Genomic DNA, 20630 nt, shown 5'->3' with positions numbered 1-20630 from the left:
TTTAAATCGTAATAGTGCTCTCTCGCAGGCCTTGCACGGCCAACGGTACCGCTACCAGCCGCCAGCTGCCGTGGCGCTTACATGCCCGGGAATTGCATTTTACTTGAAATTCGAAACAGAGTAACTTCCCTCCTGGTTTTTGGTTTCTAAATTAATTTATATAAGAATGCATTTTTCAAATTTCACAGAATTCGGAAATTTATTTATTGCGATAATATGCAGCAGCGGCAGCGGCGCCGCTGCCTTCCTCTACCGCTGCTTTGCCGAGATAGAAGATTTCTGCCCTTGCCAAACGGTCCTATATTTTTAGAGGTGGAACCATCGATAGGCCGGGCGCACATCGATGGCACCGATGCCCACGAAACATCGATCACACGACATCTGCTGCCATCGACCCATCCCCACCTCTAGCCGAGCTCGCTCTTTCCTGTCGAAACGCCGTTGCAAGGCGTAGTGTTTTTTGGTCCCGCGAGAAAATCTCCAAACATCCAAAATGGTAGGTGCCCAGGGTCCGAGATAATGGCTGGCCTGGCCGCCGGGGGCTGCCCGCGGCGACCTGCGCGGCTATTTGGAGTGTCCGTGCCCATGTCCCCGTCCGGTGCGTGGCGTCCGTCGTCGGTCCGAAAGTGCAGACGTGACAGCCGTTACCTGGCGAAATTCCGCCCTGCACATATGTACACTGCCCTGTACATAGGTGCACGCCTGCCTGTGTGTGTGTGGTGTGTGTCGGTGTGTGGTGAAATGCAAGACAAAGACCAGGAATGACGTATGCAGTTTGCTATTGAAATTTCGCAAGAATGTGAAAGGCATCTGGGTGAAAGTTGCGAAATGCCTTGCGCCAGTGGCCACATCTAATTATATGCCTCGATGCTGCAGTGCGGGTGTGTGAGTGGGGGTGAGTGATGTGATTCTCTGTAAATAGACGACGCAAGTGGTTTGTGTTCTTATCTAACCTCAAAGTCCGTGGCTCGACAGGCCAGAACCTCGATGTGTGCGTGTGTGGACGCCATTTTTAATATGCACATACACATAGGTGGAACTCGTTCTAATACATAACGATGCCCTATTTTCCCGCAGGTCAACTTCACCGTCGACGAAATCCGTGGCCTCATGGACAAGAAGCGGAACATCCGCAACATGTCCGTGATTGCCCACGTTGACCACGGCAAGTCCACCCTGACCGATTCGCTGGTGTCCAAGGCCGGTATCATTGCCGGAGCCAAGGCCGGTGAGACCCGTTTCACCGACACCCGCAAGGATGAGCAGGAGCGCTGCATCACCATCAAGTCGACGTAAGACCAGCCTCGCCCTCTAGTCTCCCACCGCCCCCTGCTAATCCCGTGATGCCATCTCCCTTGCAGCGCCATCTCTATGTACTTCGAGGTGGAGGAGAAGGATCTGGTGTTCATCACCCACCCCGACCAGCGTGAGAAGGAGTGCAAGGGTTTCTTGATCAACCTGATCGACTCGCCCGGTCACGTTGATTTCTCCTCTGAGGTGACCGCCGCTCTCCGTGTCACGGACGGTGCCCTCGTCGTGGTCGATTGCGTCTCTGGCGTGTGCGTCCAGACCGAGACCGTGCTGCGTCAGGCCATCGCTGAGCGCATCAAGCCCATCCTGTTCATGAACAAGATGGACCGCGCCCTGCTCGAGCTGCAGCTGGATGCCGAGGAGCTGTACCAGACCTTCCAGCGCATCGTCGAGAACGTGAACGTCATCATCGCCACCTACAACGACGACGGTGGCCCGATGGGTGAGGTCCGTGTGGACCCCTCCAAGGGATCCGTGGGCTTCGGTTCCGGCCTGCACGGCTGGGCCTTCACCCTCAAGCAGTTCTCTGAGATGTACTCCGAGAAATTCAAGATCGATGTGGTGAAGCTAATGAACCGGTAAGTGGTTAATGAATAGTGTTTATGAATACCCAAACACGCTTCTAGCACAAAACGTGTGGCGCTGAGCGGGCGGCATCTTGGAGGGCAGCTCTCTAGGGGGCTGTCTTCTTTAGAGTCGCACGTGCGGAGGGCGCCACAAGTGCCACAAAAATAGAAGCAGATCAATCCGCAGGAAGCTGTTGAAACGCTGCCTCGGGACCGCTTTCTTAATGTCCAAACGAGTCATGCTAAGGCAGCGACCTCACACTATTTCACATAATCCCAAACCTAGTTGAAGTTATTAAAAAAGTATAATAAGTCAGTTGAAAGAAATACCAAACGATTACAAACATTTGATTGTTCAAAAGGGAAAGTACAATTGCAAGATTAAATAAACAAAGAACCACTGAGCGATTAAAAAAGAAACGATAAGAAATACATACTAAGTATGATTTAGAGGTTAAGATAGGTCAAACAAACCCTACACATTCATCTAACCAAATGCTTCCATTACCTTCCGTTCACAGTCTCTGGGGAGAGAACTTCTTCAACGCCAAGACCAAGAAATGGCAGAAGCAGAAGGAGGCCGACAACAAGCGCTCGTTCTGCATGTACATCCTGGACCCCATCTACAAGGTGTTCGATGCCATCATGAACTACAAGAAGGAGGAGATCGGTACTCTGCTCGAGAAGATCGGCGTGACCCTGAAGCACGAGGACAAGGACAAGGATGGCAAGGCTCTGCTGAAGACCGTGATGCGCACCTGGCTGCCAGCCGGTGAGGCTCTGCTTCAGATGATTGCCATCCATCTGCCGTCGCCAGTGGTTGCCCAGAAGTACCGTATGGAGATGCTGTACGAGGGTCCCCATGACGATGAGGCCGCCGTCGCCGTCAAGTCTTGCGACCCCGACGGTCCCCTCATGATGTACATTTCCAAGATGGTGCCGACCTCCGACAAGGGTCGTTTCTACGCCTTCGGACGTGTATTCGCCGGCAAGGTCGCCACTGGCCAGAAGTGCCGCATCATGGGCCCCAACTACACCCCCGGCAAGAAGGAGGATCTGTACGAGAAGGCCATCCAGCGTACCATCCTGATGATGGGTCGCTACGTCGAGGCCATCGAGGATGTGCCCTCTGGCAACATCTGCGGTCTGGTCGGTGTCGATCAGTTCCTGGTCAAGACCGGTACCATCACCACCTTCAAGGATGCCCACAACATGAAGGTACAACATTTTGGCATTTAAATGAACAAGCATTTTCTTAAATTTTCTGTCATTCACTGGACCCAACTAATTGCCTACTTTTCTATCGATTTCAGGTCATGAAGTTCTCCGTGTCCCCTGTGGTGCGTGTGGCTGTGGAGCCCAAGAACCCCGCCGATCTGCCCAAGCTGGTGGAGGGTCTGAAGCGTCTGGCCAAGTCCGATCCTATGGTGCAGTGCATCATCGAGGAGTCCGGAGAGCACATCATTGCCGGTGCCGGTGAGCTGCATTTGGAGATCTGTCTGAAGGATCTGGAGGAGGATCACGCTTGCATCCCCCTGAAGAAGTCCGACCCCGTGGTGTCCTACCGTGAGACCGTGTCGGAGGAGTCCGACCAGATGTGTCTGTCCAAGTCGCCCAACAAGCACAACCGTCTGCTGATGAAGGCCCTGCCCATGCCCGACGGTCTGCCCGAGGACATTGACAACGGCGAGGTGAGCGCCAAGGACGAGTTCAAGGCCCGTGCCCGTTACCTGTCCGAGAAGTACGACTACGATGTGACCGAGGCCCGTAAGATCTGGTGCTTCGGCCCCGACGGAACCGGACCCAACTTCATCCTCGACTGCACCAAGTCCGTGCAGTACCTCAACGAAATCAAGGACTCCGTGGTCGCTGGTTTCCAGTGGGCCTCCAAGGAGGGTATCCTCGCCGACGAGAACTTGCGCGGTGTCCGCTTCAACATCTACGATGTGACGCTACACGCTGATGCCATCCATCGTGGAGGTGGCCAGATCATTCCAACCACTCGTCGTTGCCTGTACGCCGCCGCCATCACCGCCAAGCCGCGTCTGATGGAGCCCGTCTACCTGTGCGAGATCCAGTGCCCCGAGGTGGCCGTCGGAGGCATCTACGGTGTGCTCAACAGGCGTCGTGGACACGTGTTCGAGGAGAACCAGGTTGTGGGCACCCCCATGTTCGTGGTGAAGGCTTACCTGCCCGTCAACGAGTCGTTCGGCTTCACCGCCGATCTGCGCTCCAACACCGGTGGCCAGGCCTTCCCCCAGTGCGTCTTCGACCATTGGCAGGTGCTGCCCGGAGACCCGAGCGAGCCCTCCAGCAAGCCCTACGCCATTGTCCAGGATACCCGCAAGCGCAAGGGTCTCAAGGAAGGTCTGCCCGATCTGTCCCAGTACTTGGACAAGTTGTAAGGCCCCACTCACCACCTCCAACACCACCCAATCGCGATTCCCCACACGACAACATCCATGTGCAGCTGGCTGAGCGGGAGGAACATAGAACAAAGTGGAGCGACCGGAAACAACATCTGGATTCAGCGAGGCACCTGAAACAACGCCTGCGGCCGCCGGCAGTGTTTTAATTGAAAACACAAACATTAAAGAAATTTTGATGATTATTAATTGTATAACAGTAAAACACAACATAATAAATCAAGTAAATGATTAAATGCTTACTTTTATATAAAACAAACAATACATGTGGTCGGAACGAAAATAGATTTTGTAGGAACCGGGGATTAGGTTTCAGATGTATATCTTTCCTCGAAAGCCGATGGCTTTTTTCAAATATTTAATGTTTGTAGCAGAATATTTTATTTAAAATGTTATCATATAATTTTCCTTACCATACCACAGAAATCTCTTCCGGGAAATGTACTGTGACAACCACATATGTGGCCGAAAACGATTCTTTTAAACTTACATAATTGTCAACAAATACAACATACCTTTGCACTCTCCTAGCTACCCTCTATAATACAGGTATAAAATAATATTCCCGATGTTTTTATAATGGTTTCCCAACACCTGTGTTTGGTTCGTGTCCAAGCTAAGCAATCACGTCATTTATGAAAGTAAAAAATTAAATATCGATATCCGACGGTTATTACCGGAAATTTGGGTACTTTGTTCATAATTATTTGTTGTGTTCGTCAATTACACGTAATTTATAATATTATTTTAATAATGATTTATTTTATTTCTTAGTTTTGTGAAATGTATCGCCATTTACTTCAATAAACCGCGCTGTTCTGATTTGAATAGGTAACAAGTTCATCTATCAAATAAAGCAGTCCCTAATAAAGCCGTTAAAATGTTAGCATTAGCAAGTCAAACAAACAAAACCGCTTCGAACCATTTTTTCAAAGCACCGATGTAAAACAACCAAAGTAAATCAAAACCGGTTTCTGGCAGACCCACTGATTTTTGGCTGCGTGGGAAGATATCGATACAATATTTTGATACATTTCTGGCATCGCTAGATTGGCGAACGTTGCTCTGCTCTGCCATAAACAAAAGGTCGGTGCGTCGCTCAGTCGAATTCGAGTTGTTGTAGCGGAAAAGGCGGAAAAGTGGGTTCCCCAGTGTGTGCTGTGTGCGCCGTGCGTTGTTGTTGCTGGCTGTGATGGGCTGAAGTCATAAGCTAATTGCCAAATGCGAATGTTCTCGGAAGTTGGCCGCGACTGTTTCTGTCATCGGTCGCAAAACACCGTTACCGCTGCTTTCATGTCGCCGCGGCGTCTGTCATTACAATCGCCCACCCCCTCGGCGCTCGCTCTCTCCGCCTCCCCGCTCTGCTGTCTCTCTCGCCCCCGCTTGGCATTAATCTATTTTTAGCAGCATTTCCAATTGGAAGACTCTTGATTTGACCTTTGCTGTGCCCAAAGCAGAGCTTTTTAACTGTAACTACTTGGCAGAGCCGAAAAAGTCGCTGCCTGCTCGAGTGTGTGGGTGGGTGGAAGTGTCTGCATATGAAAAAATCGATGCCAGACTCCCTGCAGAAACTTCATTCAGAAAGGAAGGAACGGAATGGAAAGGCAAGGAGAGTGGCAGCAGAAGAAGAAGCAGGAGAGAAGGAGCTGAAGCCAAAGCAGCGCCGCCGACAGCAGTAAATTTACAGCTAGACAAAGTAGCCCCCTGTGTGCGTGCGTGTGGGTGGACTGTAACGGTAACTGTGATCCACAGACAGTCGCCGATAATACCGGAAATGAATTTTTCCGTATTAGAAACTTAAATACTGCAAACTTTTATTATCGCAGCCCGCATCCGTTCGGATCGGCTTTTTAGGCCAACCAAGTTGCAGTGGCAAAAAGTTTTTGTTTAGCCACGGGCAAAAAAACGTGTTTATATATAGCCAGTAGTACAAAGAGTGTGCGTGAGTGTGTGTGCGAGGGGGAGGCGGGCCGGAATGGTGTGTGAATGCGCCTGACTCGCAACTCAACTCAACTCGAACTCCTCTCAGCGGGACCCCAAAGTGTATAGAAAATATGAATGAAGACAGGGCAGAGTGCGAATAGTGTGCTCCCACACTCCGCTCTCCTCTCCGTTCTCACGCCGCCGTTGTTGTCCCCATCTCCATCTGCTCCTGGTACCCCCTCACCCCCCCCCCCCCCCTCTTCTCGCACCTCCACACACTCACATTCCCCAAATTCTCTCCCCAAAAGAGATGCGAAAAATCAATGCACAAAAATCTCTTGTTGAACAGTTTTTAATTGCCCGGAGTGCGCGTGTGTTTACTTTTTTTGCCTTCTGTTTTCGCCGTAAATGAAAAATTAATGTAAGCGATTTTTGAATCAAAGCATGGACCGACGGGCGGCGGGAACGGGTGGGCGAAAAAATATGGCAAGCATCGTGGAAAAGTTCTATGGTACAGACACATTTTAATGTGCCAAATACACGAGCTGGAACTAAAAAAGAAACAACAACTAGTGGTGCAGTTCGAAGAGATTAGGGTTAAAAGAGGAAATTAAAAATAAAATAGGTAGTAAAAAAGAATCGGCTAAAAATATACAAGAATAATAGGGTTTCCTTTACAAAATAACTTTTGAAAGTTATTTATGTATTTGGGTTCTTGTATACCTACACATTAAATGATGTCCACAAAAATGTCTCATAAAGCTAGGGAACCTTCGATAAGATGGGGCTTAAAAATAGTTTAAAAATGTTCATTTATAAACTTGCAATTCAAAAGTGATAGGTATTCGTCTACAGATTTGCATTTACATTTTTGTGTTTTTTTAAGGACCTGTGGTTTTATCTATATACAAATAAAAAAGATTTATAACAAAATGTATAATAGAAATTAGGTTAGAAATTAATCTCCGTTAGAGAAAAAAAAAAAGATAATTAAAAAAATACACAGTCAATATGTTACAAATTCAAATGGTCTCCAATAATATTTTTGTGCAGTATACATAAAAACTTTTTCTAAAAAATGTCTATTATCTATTATCTGTGTAATATTCTAAATGGGATTAACAAAAAAAAACCACTTAGAGAACAAAGAAGATAATTTTACCCAATAAACTTCCATAAAAAGGCTACCAATACAAAACAATAAGTAAATATTAAATTTATCTTCTGTGTCTGTCAAGTAAAACTAGTGTAATCCAAAGGTCATTGGGAAAATGAAACCATTTATGACAGATTTTATGGCACACGCTATGATGCGTGCCGAGTGGTTGTGAGGACCTTTCTGATCGACCTGTACACATAAATATCCCAGCCATTGTTTGCTACCAAAGCGAAAGCAAGGTCAAACCCTGGCGGGTTACGTGCCCCGTAGGCCTGCCCAAAGTTTATCCTGCCCAGTCGGTTTTAATTTCCGCTCACGCGCTTTTCCACCTAATCGGAAAATATCAATATCCAGCGCCGGAACTTTCCCTGCTCGCATGCAAAACAGCACGGGCAGCCTAATAGCTCCTAATTGGAAATCACGCCAGCGAAATCAATATTCATTATTTATTAATAGCGACTTACGGCGGCTTATGTACCGAAAATCTCTGACCCCCATTCATCCGCTTTTCCACCCCCCAGCAGCCTCGACTTTCCCGATGACGAATTTAATGACCTGAAACAGAAGCAGCGCGTGAGGAGCAGCAGCACAGTGGAAAACCGCCAATCACTTTCACAGATTGCCTAGATGAAAATTGAGGCAGCCGACAACAAAGCCACGCCGGCAGCGACGTCGACGTCTCTGTGGGCGCACTGATTACATTTCCATAATCAACGAAGTATCTCAAAATCTCCACATCCACACATCGACACATCGACATCCACAAGAAGCAGTCGCCCTCGATGGTTCCAATGAGCATCATCATCGTCTTCGCATAATGGCAGCGGCACCTGAATCGTGTGGAGCACGCGATTCCAGCGAACCGGCGACCGAGGGGCCGTTCGACGCGGAGGAGGAGGTGCGGGGGCGGTCCCAGGCGGCCATGACGGACTCGCAGCGCCCACTGGACTCCCTGGAGGCGGAGACGGAGGCGGAAGCGGAGGCAGTCCAAGATCCAGATACAGATGCAGATGCTGCCGCTGCCGCTGCTGGAGTTGACCAACAAAGGCAAAAGTATGTCGCAGTTTTATTCTTCTTAGTTTGGCAGATGTAAACTCCATTAATCCCCTTCAGCTGGAAAACTGCAAAACTGTTTCCACACTGATAAAAAACATACATAGGATATGCATTAGCTTCAGATTCTATTTTAATATTTTCTGTTACTAAGTTTTTATAATGGTGTTTTGTTAACAACGCCATATTACATTTAACAACTATAGTAACTTAAAAGATTTTTGAAGTGTGTAAAATGCCTAATGTTTAATATGTGCTTGGTTAAAATACTTTCATATTCTATATATCATTTTATGATTATCATTTTGATGATGATCGAAAGTAAAATACAAAAAATAGAATTCAATACTTATAAATTTATTTTACTTTTCCATTTTTGCGAGAAGATTACCTTATTAATATATATAATTATATTAAAACATGCAACATGCTACCCACGTATTTATTTCTACCCCTCCGTTTTTTCTAAGTGAACTTAAAATGCAGTTTTTGATTTCCAAAATAAAACCATATTATTTATTTTAATGTAAGAGCTATGTTTTTAATTGGTAGTAAACCTTTTCAACTTTGTACTCCACAGCGATGATCAACTGCAGCTGCAGTCGCTGGAGCCCATCTCCTTGGATGACATACCTGAGCCCATCAAAGTCCTCGACGAGATCATATCGGAGTTCGAGGAGGCAGCAACGAAACCGGTGGCCTTGCACAGCAACAGTGGCGAGAATCAGTCGGAGGACGATGGCTACATGAGCCTGAGTCGCAAAAAGTGAGTGAAGGATACAGATATATCCATATTTCACACACTTACTAGCTTGAAAGTGGAAACGCATTAAATATTAAACTGTTAACCTGTCTGCCCATCAACCAAGCACGACTTGGGGAATCACCACATTCCAATTACCACTTAGCCCCAGCCCCTACTCATGCTAATCAATTTTCAACTTTGACTTTGCAGCATGTCCAAAAAGGACTCGGAAGACGTGCCCCAAACACCCAGCACCGACACGGTGCCCGAGGGAAGTTTCAACGAGGTGGATGGCACAGCCGAGAATCTAACCAAGTTATCGGAGGTGGAACACGGACAGGAAACTACGACGCCCCTCATCCAGACAACGCTGGTGAGTCCGGATCGGGGGTAGCCCCCTAGCCAAGCACTCGAGCTAATGGGAAACCAATTAACTTACCGCACAACCACCTCTCTTCCCCACCCCACTCTTGAAATCCAGCCAAAGGCACGGGGCACCAGCTCGACTCCGGCCACCAACTCGAACTACTCGAGTCTGCCGTGCTGCGGGGCCAGGGCCTCCAATTTGGGCGGAGCTTCCGCTGCCAACTCCTCAAGCGGATTGGCGGCCATCCGGCACCCGGGCAGCTGCAACGGTGGACGCAACGCACTGGGCATCGACATTAGCGCCGTGCACAATGCAGTGCTCCGTGGCAATCTGGCCAGGCTGCCGGAGCCCTTCGCCAACGAACATCCGGTGACCATCTACCCGGGCCCGTCCTCCAAGGCGGCCGGGGGAGAGGGTGCCCGGAGCAAGCGGCTGCTCAGCTCGGTGGAGAAGCACAAGGAGGTGTGCCATATGCTCAATCCTCACTCCAGCAGCTCCACCACCTCCTCGTCCGGCTCACAGCACACGTCCAGCGGCGAGGCCTCGCCAGCTGCCTCCCACGTCAATGTGGCTTCGTCAAAGCAGGCTAGCCGGGATGAGGACTACTCGGAGGACTCGCTGGAGGAGTCCACCATCTCCACAGACCTTACGCCCGTCAAGCAGAACGGCGTGGCCTGGGAGATTCACTTCAAGAGCAATAAGAAGAAGTCCAATAGCAGCAAAAAGACCTCTGGTGCATCCAAAAAGGTAAGCATAAATATATTCTTTATAACCTTTACTTACCTATTTATTATGCTTGTATCCCGCAAACAGAAGGCCAACAACTTGGACGACTTCAACAACAGCTTCGTGTACAACGAGCAGAGCATGCTGGGCAAGGGCACCTTCATCATCCGCCGTTCCACAGCCAAAAAACCCCCTCGTGCCGCAGACGTCTTTAGTATACCAAAGCCGCCGCGACCCTCGTTATCCGAGCGATCGGTTTCTGGATCCGGATCTGGCTGTAAAGTGGGTGCCGGAGCAATCAGTAATGAGTTCTACACCAGCGACAGCGAGCAGAGCGATGCCACGCCTCTACCACTTCCTCCACCTCCGCCCGCCACGTCCGAGATGAACTTCGTGTACAAGGAGTGCGAGGCCAATGCGGCGCAGACACGCCGCGGACTGGAGATGGCCGCCGCACATCGGGCGGCTCTATCGCTGGACATCGCCGAGGCCCCCGACCAGCTGGGCCACTGCAAACCGGTGAAGAGCAAGACGGCGATGCTGACCGAGAAGCGGCTGAGCGCCGAGTCCATGCCGGACAACACCTCCAGCAGCGAGGAGTTCGACGAGGCACGTCTCAACGGAAACGGAAGCTATGAGCTGTACTCCTACAACGGAAGTGGTCGGTGTTTACAAATACTTTCTGCAAAGTTAACTCTTAACTGAAGTGATTTTTTCTTTTCAGAACAACGCGTTTCCAATGCCACCACTCCCCACACGGATCTGGCACCCACTTTGGAGGAGGACGAAGAGCTGTCCGACTTTAGCTACGGGTGTGCTCCGCTCATGCAAATCGAGCATAACATCAGCGCTTTGCTGCGTGGCGACATTCCAGTTGTGGGTCAGCCGGCGGGCTGCAATGGCGGCGGATCCGCCGGTATGTCAGCTGCAGCAACAGCAGCCGAGCTGCATGCCAAGCGGATACTAGAGTTCCGGCCAGGCGTTCACAAGTCCGAGAGTGCCAAGGAGATGCTGCTGTCGCAGATGCCCAGCTTGGGTCCACTGCCTCCATCACCGCCCAGCTCCAATCCGGATCTGTTCGACTACGATGCCCCGCTGCCGCCATCACCGATAGAGCCGCGCAAGCAGCTAGAGCTGCCTGCCGCGGTAGTGGCCAGTGCCCCGCCGGCGAACCGCGGAACCACTGTAGTGGAGGTGCATGCCACAGCCTCCGGAGCTGCGGTGCACAGCAGCAACAGCCACACGCGCCGCAGTCGCGACAACGTGGCCGCCGTGCGTCACTTCACCGACGAGCTGCCCCCGCCACCGGCGCCTGCCCACCAAGCCAGCAGTTTCCTGGAGGGCCTGCCCGGACCGCCAATGGTGCCACCCCATCGGGCCACCGGAGGCCACTCGGCCAACACCATGAAGTCCTGGAGCATTGACTCGCAGTATCGCAAGCGATCGCCCAAGCTGTTTGGCCACTACAGCAGCGGTGGCGGCAGTGGAATAACCACACCCACCGGGCTGGGACCGATGCCTCCACTGCCACCGCCCCCGCTCGATGGGATGGCTCCGGGCGGATCCGGGTCCTATCAACGACGGTACATCAATTACGGCACCAAGCGCAGCCTGAAGCAGTCGCCGCGCGAGGAGCACCGTCTGCAAACCTCATGTAGTCTTCCTGAAACGCCAATTTTTGCCAGAGGGTAGGTAGCTCCATTCGTGGAAGAAGTCCTCACTAAGCGGTAACCATTCTTCGACAGCTGTGACATACCACGTACGCCATATCGACGCCAAAATGAGCCGTTGCCTGTGGTCAGCGGATCCCGCACAGCTCCCAGGTCCAGCACATCGAACAGCATCAACATGGGCACCTCAATTATTGGGATTGGAGGTGAGTGAGTCTTTATATTAATTTAATGCGAACTAATTTAATGAGAAGAAACACGGGCTGTAACAAAAAAGTGTTCACCCAAGACAATACTATTAGTTGGATGGTTTTATTGACTTCCCTTTCAAGAATAATCTTATTTAAATCCTTTTTTTCTAAAGCCGGTAATTATGGAACGGCCCAAATCTGCCGCCAGCGCTCGATCAACCATGCCTTGGCATCCAATGAGATGCTACGCATGACCGGAGCTCCGGCTCGTGGATGGTACCCCAAGCAGCGGGGCATGCGCCCAGTTTCCACCGAGAACATAGACCGCCTGGCCTCCGTGCGGGTGTGGGACAATCCGGCTGGCATGTCGGGCACCGGACAATCTCGCAAGCCACTAACGCTGCCACCAAATCTCACGCCTTCCTTCCTAAACAAATCACCCCGCGAGGCGCTGCGTCGAGTCACTAGTTTGCTGATTACCAAAAAGAGTAAGTTTACTTCCATGACTGGATCAGTTTATAAAGATATTTCCCTAATCCCATTAGAGAACAGCAAGGATCGGAAACATAAGGCCTATTGCGATCAGCTCATGGATGATAACAACAGCAAGCATGCCTATGAATTTGAGACGGGTAAGATTATTGATATTGGTCCATCGATATTGTGACTTCTGACAGGGTGTACTTTTGGCACAATATTTTAGAATGTATCCTCCTTACTTATTATATCATTAAGGTTTGTAAGGTGAAAGTAATACGTACATATCTTTCTTTTACTGTTATATCAGTTGAGTTTCGCAAATATTTGTACTTTAAAGAGAAGGCATAAAAAATCTATCGTTATTGTGACTTTTGATAGGGTGTACTTTAGATAGAATGTCTTTTTTCTTAAATTTTCTTATCAGTAGAGTCGTTGTAAGTAAGATGTATCGTACCTTGTCTCTCATATCAGTATGGATCTTCTAATATTTTATTTTTAATGTTAAGTCAGAAAAGATATATTGCTATTGTGACTTTTAATAGGGTGTCCTTTTGGTACAATATTTTAGAATGCATCCTCCTTTTTATTTACAGATAGTAATAGTAGAGTTTATAAGGTGTAAGTAAGAGGTATCTTATACTTGTTCTACTAAATCAGTTTAATAATGTTGCTTTTTGACGGGGCGTTCTTTTGGTACAAGTTTGAAAGATGTGTCTTAATTTCTCTTGCATCAGTAAAGTTTTGTATATTTTGATCGAATGGTATACTAACACCGCACTCTTTTGTTCAGGTTCAACCAAGCGAAAGGATACCACCAGTCGCAAGGACAAGGACAACGCAGCCTCGGGAGTGACCACCAATGCCAAGCCCAAGAAGAAGGGCCTCTTCAAGTCCCTTTGGAAGCGCTCGAAAACCGCCTCGCTGGATCAGTAGAGAACTCCTCGCCGGCAAGCCTAAGCACTGCCCCAGTTTTATGTACTTCATAAGCGTATGATAGCATCGAAAATGATAATAACCCTGCACCTACACTCACGTTTATCGGGTCGCATGCTGAGAGTTGGCCTGTGCGCCCACCCCTAACCCCACACCCACCCACACTCACCTGCTCATCCGATCAGCAAACTTTCTCACGCTCGTGTTCGTTCACCTTGGAAACAATTGAAGCAATTTTGTATACACATCGTATCGTATATATCGGTCATATAGTAATGAGAAAACTGAAGAATTCAAATGCACAAAAGCCGTGAATCGTAAAGACTGAAAATGAAAAAGCGTAAACAAAGAAAATTTAAGCGAAAACGAAAATATAATGAAAGACAATGAAATCAACTGAACATATGCAAAACAGTATTCCACTCTTACAAACTGAAGAAAATGAAAGCAGTTGTACGGATCGCACGGCTATACCAGGTGTATTATGATGCATGCGCAGTGCCCCGACCTTGAACTTGCCAAAAACAGACATTTTCGGAACTCTTCTATGGCCGTACAACCGAAAACCTAACCAAATACACGCAACTTGGGCGCAGCAAGAAATTTACAACTTATACAAGCACTGAATTTATATAAACGTATATAGATACGAGCGCTATATATATAGTTTGGACTATAACTGAACCGTTTAGGGTTCTAGGCAGCATTTCTTACTTTACGACGATGGTTTAGGTACTTTTGTGTAGCGGATAAATAAGTTTAGGTTCGATGACTATTTTCCACTTTTCCTGAGTTGGTAAGGGACTTAAAGGGAACTGGAATACGGGCACAGATTGGAGACGAGTCTTGTTGATTTCAGAAAGTATCTCTTGGATTGCAATCCTTGGCGTTGCCCACAAAGCCAACTCTTTATATCTCGAATAAAAACCCATTCGCAATAATAAACATGAATGCAAAATCTCACAATACGTGTTACATTTCCAAAAAACTGAAAAAGAATGAAGTTAAGCCCTCCACGTTTGAAAAAAAGAATTTTGATAATAACCAGTTTGAAATTGATTTAATCCATATAATCTTAAAAACGCAATTTAATGCTCAAGACGATTTTACCAGAGAAAGCATTTCTCAACTTTTGAGCGCGAAGAAAGTTGGTAGTTGGAGAAGAAAACTGCAATACGAAACAACAAAACTGTAAACGTTTACTAGTCATTTAATATTAAAAAAATAAAAACAGAATGATATATGGCAGATAACATATTTTTTATTAACACTCACTGAGACGCCAAGAAAGAAAATATTGGCAGCATTTTATGAGCAGGAGCTGGCCCCCAGAGCAAGTTGAAAGTATTATTAACGATTTATATTATATGCTATAGCAAGTTGGTATTTATTATAATTAATGACATATGTACAATTATTTGAATTAACATTATTGAATATATTTTTTAGAAAAGTAGCATGAAACGAAATAAAATTATTAAAACAGAAATAATCCATGGCCCGTGTACTTTATATATAGATATATATCTATTCAAATTGGATCCTTTGGCAAAGGCGAAACTTAAGTGGTTATTGAACACAACAAAATATAACATTAAAGTCGACTTTAAGAATTACTGGGCATCATGAAAAACAATAAAACAAAACAATAAAACAAACATTCGAGAACTGGATGTACATTTTATTTTTTAAATTAACGGCGAATAAAGTAATAACCCAATTAGTGTGTTTTTTCAATAGCCTACAAAATAAATCTCACGCATTTTGGAAGTGTCTTCCTTTAAAATTTTTGCGCACTAGCAAGTTCTGGGATTCCATTCACAGTTTCCAATTCAAATGACAAATTACAATAAAATACGAACAGATCTATAAAGTTTGCACTTTAGCAAAAGACGCAGGCAGCAGTAAACAGGAAAAGTTGGTATATAATTTTTTAGCAAGAAAAATAAATTTTAAATATTTAAATGAAACAACTGTATATGAGGGTAAATAATATGAAATAAAAATAACATTAAAGTGATTTTCAGAAGTATAACGTGTTTTAATGGATTCGAACAGATCCTGAGTACGATTTTTACTTGCGGAAGATAAGTGTGATTTATTTTTGAGTTATCGATGGTATCGACTGCATTTAGAAAATATTTTAATAGTATCTGACTGCTTTAATTCGATGGTTAAAGATAAATATTTCAAAGGTTTTTACTGTTTACTTCCTGGCTAATTTGATTGTTTTGCTTGGTTGGGCGCATTTGATCAGTTTGGGAAATCGACCACTTACAAGTAGGGGAAAAGTTGCATTGCATCGAATTTGAAAATTGGTTTTCGGTTTTTATTTTACATTTTCCAGCAATTCGTTCTGCCTTGTGCGTGTGTGCATAAAACCAGATAAATATACAATACATAAAAGGAATATATCTACAATTATATAGGACACACGCATTAAATCAAAATGGGGCAACTAACTAAACTAAATTAAAAGTATCAGTAACATCGTTCGATCGCCGCGCATCTTTCACTCCAATAAGCTAAGATCATAAAAAACAAAATCCAATTGCTTGACCATTCTTTTGCTTCGTTTTGCTTTCTTTAAAAATATTGTAAACGTACGGATGTTAGTAGTTGCTAAAATCCTGTCTATTTATGAGGTGTTTTAAGACAAAGTAAGCCGCTTGGTTAACAATTTCATTCTCTGTTTATGGGGGATTGTAGTCTGGGAAGTTTAATTAGCTTCAGATCAAATAATCTCTGCCGCAGTCTAGGCCATGTAGCTATATTCATCGCCCGAATTCGCGGTCCGCTCAATATATTGTTTGTCAATTAGCGATTCCACGCACTTCTTGATCATTGCTATGTTGGGCGTAAAGCTAACCTTCGATAAAGAGAGTACCTGGGGAGGAAAGATGTCATTTTCTATTTTAAGTTAGGGTATTTAAGACTTATACCTCTTGTATCAGCGCATTGTGCTTCAGGACTTTGCGCGCCTTCATAATTCTGACAATGGCGGCTTGCAGGAACAGTTTTCGGTCCTCATCCACCGAGTTGATCGTGTGTTCCACCTAAAAGTAGGTAGAAGGTTTGAAAAAGCTCTGTGGCATTGAATTTTGTAGTTATCTACCTCCTGTGGCGTTTCCTTTTGCAAAGCCGAACTAATCTTAAACTTTGTACGCTTATTTGTGTAATCCAAATTCAATTCTATTCGAGTCTCCCCGGCGAGATTCTCTGAGCTGGCATTCAGCAGCTTCGACTCGATCATGGGCTGCATGTGCTTCTGAAACGTCTCGTCATTCAGCTGCAGGGTGTTCTGAATCTCCCGACAACTCAGGCTGTCGCACGACTCGAACAGCAGAATTATCGCCATCTGGTAGGTTTGCATGGTCACGATGTAGGACTTCTTTAAATGGCTCAGCTTCAGTTCTCCATGGCACATGTGATGCAGCCAGGTCAGCTTGCGACCACTAAACTGTTTATGATAATATTCCTCGAACTGAAAAAGGGGCAAGCAATATTTTCGAATCGATTTGAAATTATCGTAGTCATCTTTTTTACCATTTTGATCGACTTCTCAAATTCCTGCGGCACTGCAAACGGTATAACTTGTGTGGATCCCAAGGGCCAAGCGCCAGCCTGCAGTACCTTGATGGAGAGATTGATGCCTGCGTGGTATTTTTTCATTAGGAAACCATCTGGATATTATCATCACCATTCAGAACTCACCCAAGTCCACATTGTTATCCTTTAGGTGAGTATTAAACTTGTTGTTCAGATCTGTTGATACCGAAATATCCGTAAACATGCGATGTAATTTATTGGTGAATTCATATCCACAGGCTTGCTGTAAGAATAAACGATAGTTTAGAGTTATAAATAAAGATGTATGCAGTTTATCATTGTTATTGTTAGGGCAGTAAAATTATCAGACCAAAATATAAACCATTTTTAGCTTATCATGTTGAGCCAGCTGAATTTGCCTAATTATGAAAGGTCAGTTATTTTAGTTATCAGTTTCGATGATTATTTTTTAAATTCAACTGTCACGCTTATAAGCTTTACAATGGGTATATTTTGTTGCATATTTTGTATTGTCATGGTGGAACTCTTGCCTTCAACCGATTGATCATTCCCTCTTCCGCATCCATGCTCTGGCTTTGCTCATGGATGAGGCGCTTGGCCAACAGGCGGCTGTAGAACTTCTGGTAGACATCCTTGTCCTCGATGTACTTAAAGATGGTTATATTGTTGGTAAGCTTCTGGTCAATCTCCGATTCGCAGGTCTTGGACTTCTTCAGTAGCGTATCACAGTATTTGGCCACATACTCGGCGCTGCGGCACGGTTGCCGCTCGGTGGGGCGGCGATTGATAACGCTGGCGCACGCCTTGTCCAACGCGCTAAGGAAGAGAGAGTCGTTCTCGAAGACGTCTGCTATGAGCTCCTGGTACTTTTGGTGCACCTTCAACATATTCTCTACGAACGCAATGTGAATGTTCTCGCCCTTGAGCGCGGACACGGTCTGCAAGCCCTCACTTTTAATGTGCTCCAGAAAGGTCGTGATGAGCTCGGACTTTAGGCTGTCGGGTATGGGCTTGAGGACGATGTACATGTTGCGCAGATCTTGGCGCCGCTCCTCGGACACCATTTCGCGGCACTCCGAGTAGATGAAGCCCAGGCGATCGTTGATGAACTTCTCCTCGCACTCTTTCCGCAGCTTCGGCAGGGAACTGACGTGCAGAAACTTCTGGGCTCTCCGGCCCTCGTACTCCAGTATCCGGATAACCTCCTGCATGTATTCCGACACCGAGCAGCGTTGCAGCAGCTTGTTGGCCTCGTCTGTATAATAGGCGCCACTGGCTTCCAGCATGGGTCCCTCGAAGAGCTCCTGGTACAGCTTGAGTGATCCTGTCTTCTTGTAGTCCTGCACCTCGACGAAACTGTGTATCACCCCGTTGATAATCTGGACGCGATGGTGATCCAAGGTGCCATTGCTGGCCCTGTCGGCGGCGATTCCCTCGAGTATGTGGCGCACCAGTTCGCTGGACAGATACTCGATCATGTACAGGCGCCAGATGTCCAGTCCCAGTTCGCCAATCTCCATTTGCTCGGCAGCATCGCTGGACAGGTTCCCGTAGAACGATTCCGTGTCGGTGATCTTCTGTTTCTTGATGTGCTGCTGGTTTAGGTAGCTGAAAGTAGTGAAATCAATGATCAGTACTTGGTGGAGAATTCCATTTAATGGATGCTCACATGTATAACTGGTGCAGATACTTGATGCCCTGGCTGTACTCCATCCAGGTGGTGTAGTAGCGGTAGAGGAGATCTAAGCCAGCGTTGGGGTTCTCGATCAGCACCTTTTTGGCCAGCATCTCCTGGACGTGCTGCTCGAGGAAGTGCTTTGTCTCGCCGTAGAGGCGGTCGGCCATCGGTTCCGGCTGCGCCACGCACAGCGTGTAAACGTCGCTATATGTTTTTGGGAAGGTGATTGGACACGCCGATGTGTTAGTGTGTGTTTTATTTTAGCAATTCCAATTTTGCAACTCACGCTGCACACACATATTCAAACAGCTGCGGTCGGAATAATAGCAGATCCTAACCTAGCCATCTCAATTAAGTCCGTAAAAATGTGAGGAATCCCTAAAACAAGTCCTTAACTTGTTTGCTCTAATCATCTCTTATAAATCCTCAAAAGTTATATGCCACCGAGAGATAATTCATTAATATGTAACTAGCTTGAAGCTGGGAAACTATTCCCACTTCTTATCTACACGTTTACAAAAATATCAGTGCATTAATCAGGCCTGTAGATTACGAATTTTTGCAAATCATTGCTAAATTTTTGACTGCTGCTGTGGGAAAAAATAGCATATGGTCCACTGGCTAAATAACAGCACATATGTTTTAACTTAGCAAATATAAGATATAGAAACCCCCTCTTAGGGATCTATATATGCATCTCCTGTGGGAGTGGACTGCAGTGAACTTCAAAAATCTTCAATTGGCCCTTTTCCAACATGTTTATACTGATGTAAGAAGACAAAAGGAATAAAGGGTTTTTCACTTTATCTGTATATGTGATCTTTAAAGGTCTAACTAGAATTCAAGTTTTTAGAAAATTCATGATGTCAGAGTGCTTTTCTATGGAGTTAACATAGCTTCACAACAGGATGGTGATATTTTATAAATCCCCTTCCCCTGGAAGTGATAAATAGCAATCTGTAAATATCAAACTAGAAAGTAAGCGGTTTTGTGATGTTGGAGGTATTCCAATGATACTACATTTTTAGTACAGCCTGTTGGAACCTCTCCTAGTGGTGCTATTGCTCCGACCGCTGCTGTGGGAGACCGAGACCTACTTACCTGAAGCTTGTGTTCCACACCGAGCGCTCCACTTTGGTGAGCGTTATCACCGACTCGGCGATGCAGCGCAGGCGCGGCCAAACGTCGACAAACTCCACTATCTTGGGCTTGAGCGACATCTCGACTGGCTGGGTCTGGATCCTGGGTCCGTCTGGGGATGGATGAGGAGGTGTTGGCTGCTGGGGGCAGGTGGCAGACGGCAGAAGGGTGGAGAGTTATTATTCGGCGGATTGGCATATCCCCTGATCCTGGTCCTGCGGCCTGCGCGATTCCCGCGTGCGTGGGCAGAGCAGAGGAGTCGAGTCCACTTCTGCTTTGCTTTTGCTTTTTGGCATAATCGCGCAGCTCGCTCACTTTTGTGTGGGGGCCACCAGCTCGTTGGCCTTGCCCTCGGCCCAATTCACAGCTGGCCAGGCACCGATCCACGAATCGCGGGTGGCGGGGTGGGCGCACTCGGCGCCTACTCACCTGCTGCTTAACTACGCTATTTACTAATTAATTACGCCGAGAATTTAGATTTTTGCACTTTTTTGCTATCGTAAAACGGGTCGTCAGACGGGGACGATATCGATGTATCGATATGTTGTTATTGGCACGCGATATCAGGGCTGCACTAACTCGCTCCGAGCAAGCTATCGCGTTCCCCAGCTGTTTGATTAGAAAACTTTTATTTTTACAAATCGAAATTAATTGGTTCCCTCTGATTGCATAAAAGTGAATTTGTATTGAAA

At 46.6% G+C, this 20630-nt stretch overlaps 3 protein-coding genes across 9 annotated transcripts; 2 read left to right on the top strand and 1 right to left on the bottom strand.

Moving 5' to 3' along the window:
- Nucleotides 1-339: 339 nt before the first annotated feature.
- Nucleotides 340-4539, top strand: LOC108033916 (eukaryotic translation elongation factor 2). The gene is made up of 5 exons (XM_017108587.3): nt 340-496; nt 1078-1292; nt 1362-1889; nt 2399-3095; nt 3191-4539. The coding sequence occupies exons 1-5, from the start codon at nt 494-496 to the stop codon at nt 4280-4282; spliced, it is 2535 nt and encodes an 844-aa protein (XP_016964076.1). The 5' UTR covers nt 340-493; the 3' UTR covers nt 4283-4539.
- An 820-nt stretch (nt 4540-5359) lies between these two features.
- Nucleotides 5360-15579, top strand: LOC108033784 (uncharacterized). 6 transcript variants are annotated; one of them, XM_050885516.1, is made up of 10 exons: nt 5360-5389; nt 7910-8438; nt 9019-9204; nt 9394-9556; nt 9665-10937; nt 11001-11964; nt 12022-12152; nt 12311-12625; nt 12683-12769; nt 13408-15579. In XM_050885516.1, the coding sequence occupies exons 2-10, from the start codon at nt 8203-8205 to the stop codon at nt 13548-13550; spliced, it is 3498 nt and encodes a 1165-aa protein (XP_050741473.1). In that variant the 5' UTR covers nt 5360-5389; nt 7910-8202; the 3' UTR covers nt 13551-15579. The 6 variants fall into 6 exon arrangements, with proteins under 6 accessions (XP_050741473.1, XP_050741472.1, XP_050741474.1 ...); XM_050885515.1 differs by lacking the exon at nt 5360-5389 and adding an exon at nt 5390-5442 and having other exon boundaries at nt 7907-8438; XM_050885517.1 differs by lacking the exon at nt 5360-5389 and adding an exon at nt 5408-5442.
- A 286-nt stretch (nt 15580-15865) lies between these two features.
- Nucleotides 15866-20495, bottom strand: LOC108033785 (cullin-2). 2 transcript variants are annotated; one of them, XM_017108390.3, is made up of 9 exons: nt 20368-20495; nt 19900-20078; nt 18790-19002; nt 17651-18728; nt 17265-17382; nt 17097-17203; nt 16666-17034; nt 16493-16606; nt 15866-16437 (listed from the first exon to the last, which is right to left on the bottom strand). In XM_017108390.3, the coding sequence occupies exons 2-9, from the start codon at nt 20016-20018 to the stop codon at nt 16306-16308; spliced, it is 2250 nt and encodes a 749-aa protein (XP_016963879.1). In that variant the 5' UTR covers nt 20019-20078; nt 20368-20495; the 3' UTR covers nt 15866-16305. The 2 variants fall into 2 exon arrangements, with proteins under 2 accessions (XP_016963879.1, XP_016963880.1); XM_017108391.3 differs by having other exon boundaries at nt 19900-20075; nt 20368-20491.
- Nucleotides 20496-20630: the final 135 nt, after the last annotated feature.

This window comes from Drosophila biarmipes, chromosome 2L (genome assembly GCF_025231255.1).
Source record: "Drosophila biarmipes strain raj3 chromosome 2L, RU_DBia_V1.1, whole genome shotgun sequence".
Lineage (NCBI taxonomy): Eukaryota > Metazoa > Arthropoda > Insecta > Diptera > Drosophilidae > Drosophila > Drosophila biarmipes.
This window is presented reverse-complemented; position numbering and strand designations above follow the sequence as displayed.

Bases quoted from the DNA above. Each gene is read 5' to 3' on its own strand.
- LOC108033916 (XM_017108587.3), top strand. The intron at 1,890-2,398 runs GTAAGTGGTTAA...TTCCGTTCACAG, and splicing joins GTGGTGAAGCTAATGAACCG to TCTCTGGGGAGAGAACTTCT. The intron at 3,096-3,190 runs GTACAACATTTT...TATCGATTTCAG, and splicing joins AGGATGCCCACAACATGAAG to GTCATGAAGTTCTCCGTGTC.
- LOC108033784 (XM_050885516.1), top strand. From the start codon at position 8,203: ATGGCAGCGGCACCTGAATCGTGTGGAGCACGCGATTCCAGCGAACCG. The intron at 9,205-9,393 runs GTGAGTGAAGGA...TTGACTTTGCAG, and splicing joins ATGAGCCTGAGTCGCAAAAA to CATGTCCAAAAAGGACTCGG. The intron at 9,557-9,664 runs GTGAGTCCGGAT...CTTGAAATCCAG, and splicing joins CCCTCATCCAGACAACGCTG to CCAAAGGCACGGGGCACCAG.
- LOC108033785 (XM_017108390.3), bottom strand. From the start codon at position 20,018: ATGTCGCTCAAGCCCAAGATAGTGGAGTTTGTCGACGTTTGGCCGCGC. The intron at 19,003-19,899 runs GTAAGTAGGTCT...AAAAACATATAG, and splicing joins GTGTGGAACACAAGCTTCAG to CGACGTTTACACGCTGTGCG. The intron at 17,204-17,264 runs GTGAGTTCTGAA...AATACCACGCAG, and splicing joins GGATAACAATGTGGACTTGG to GCATCAATCTCTCCATCAAG.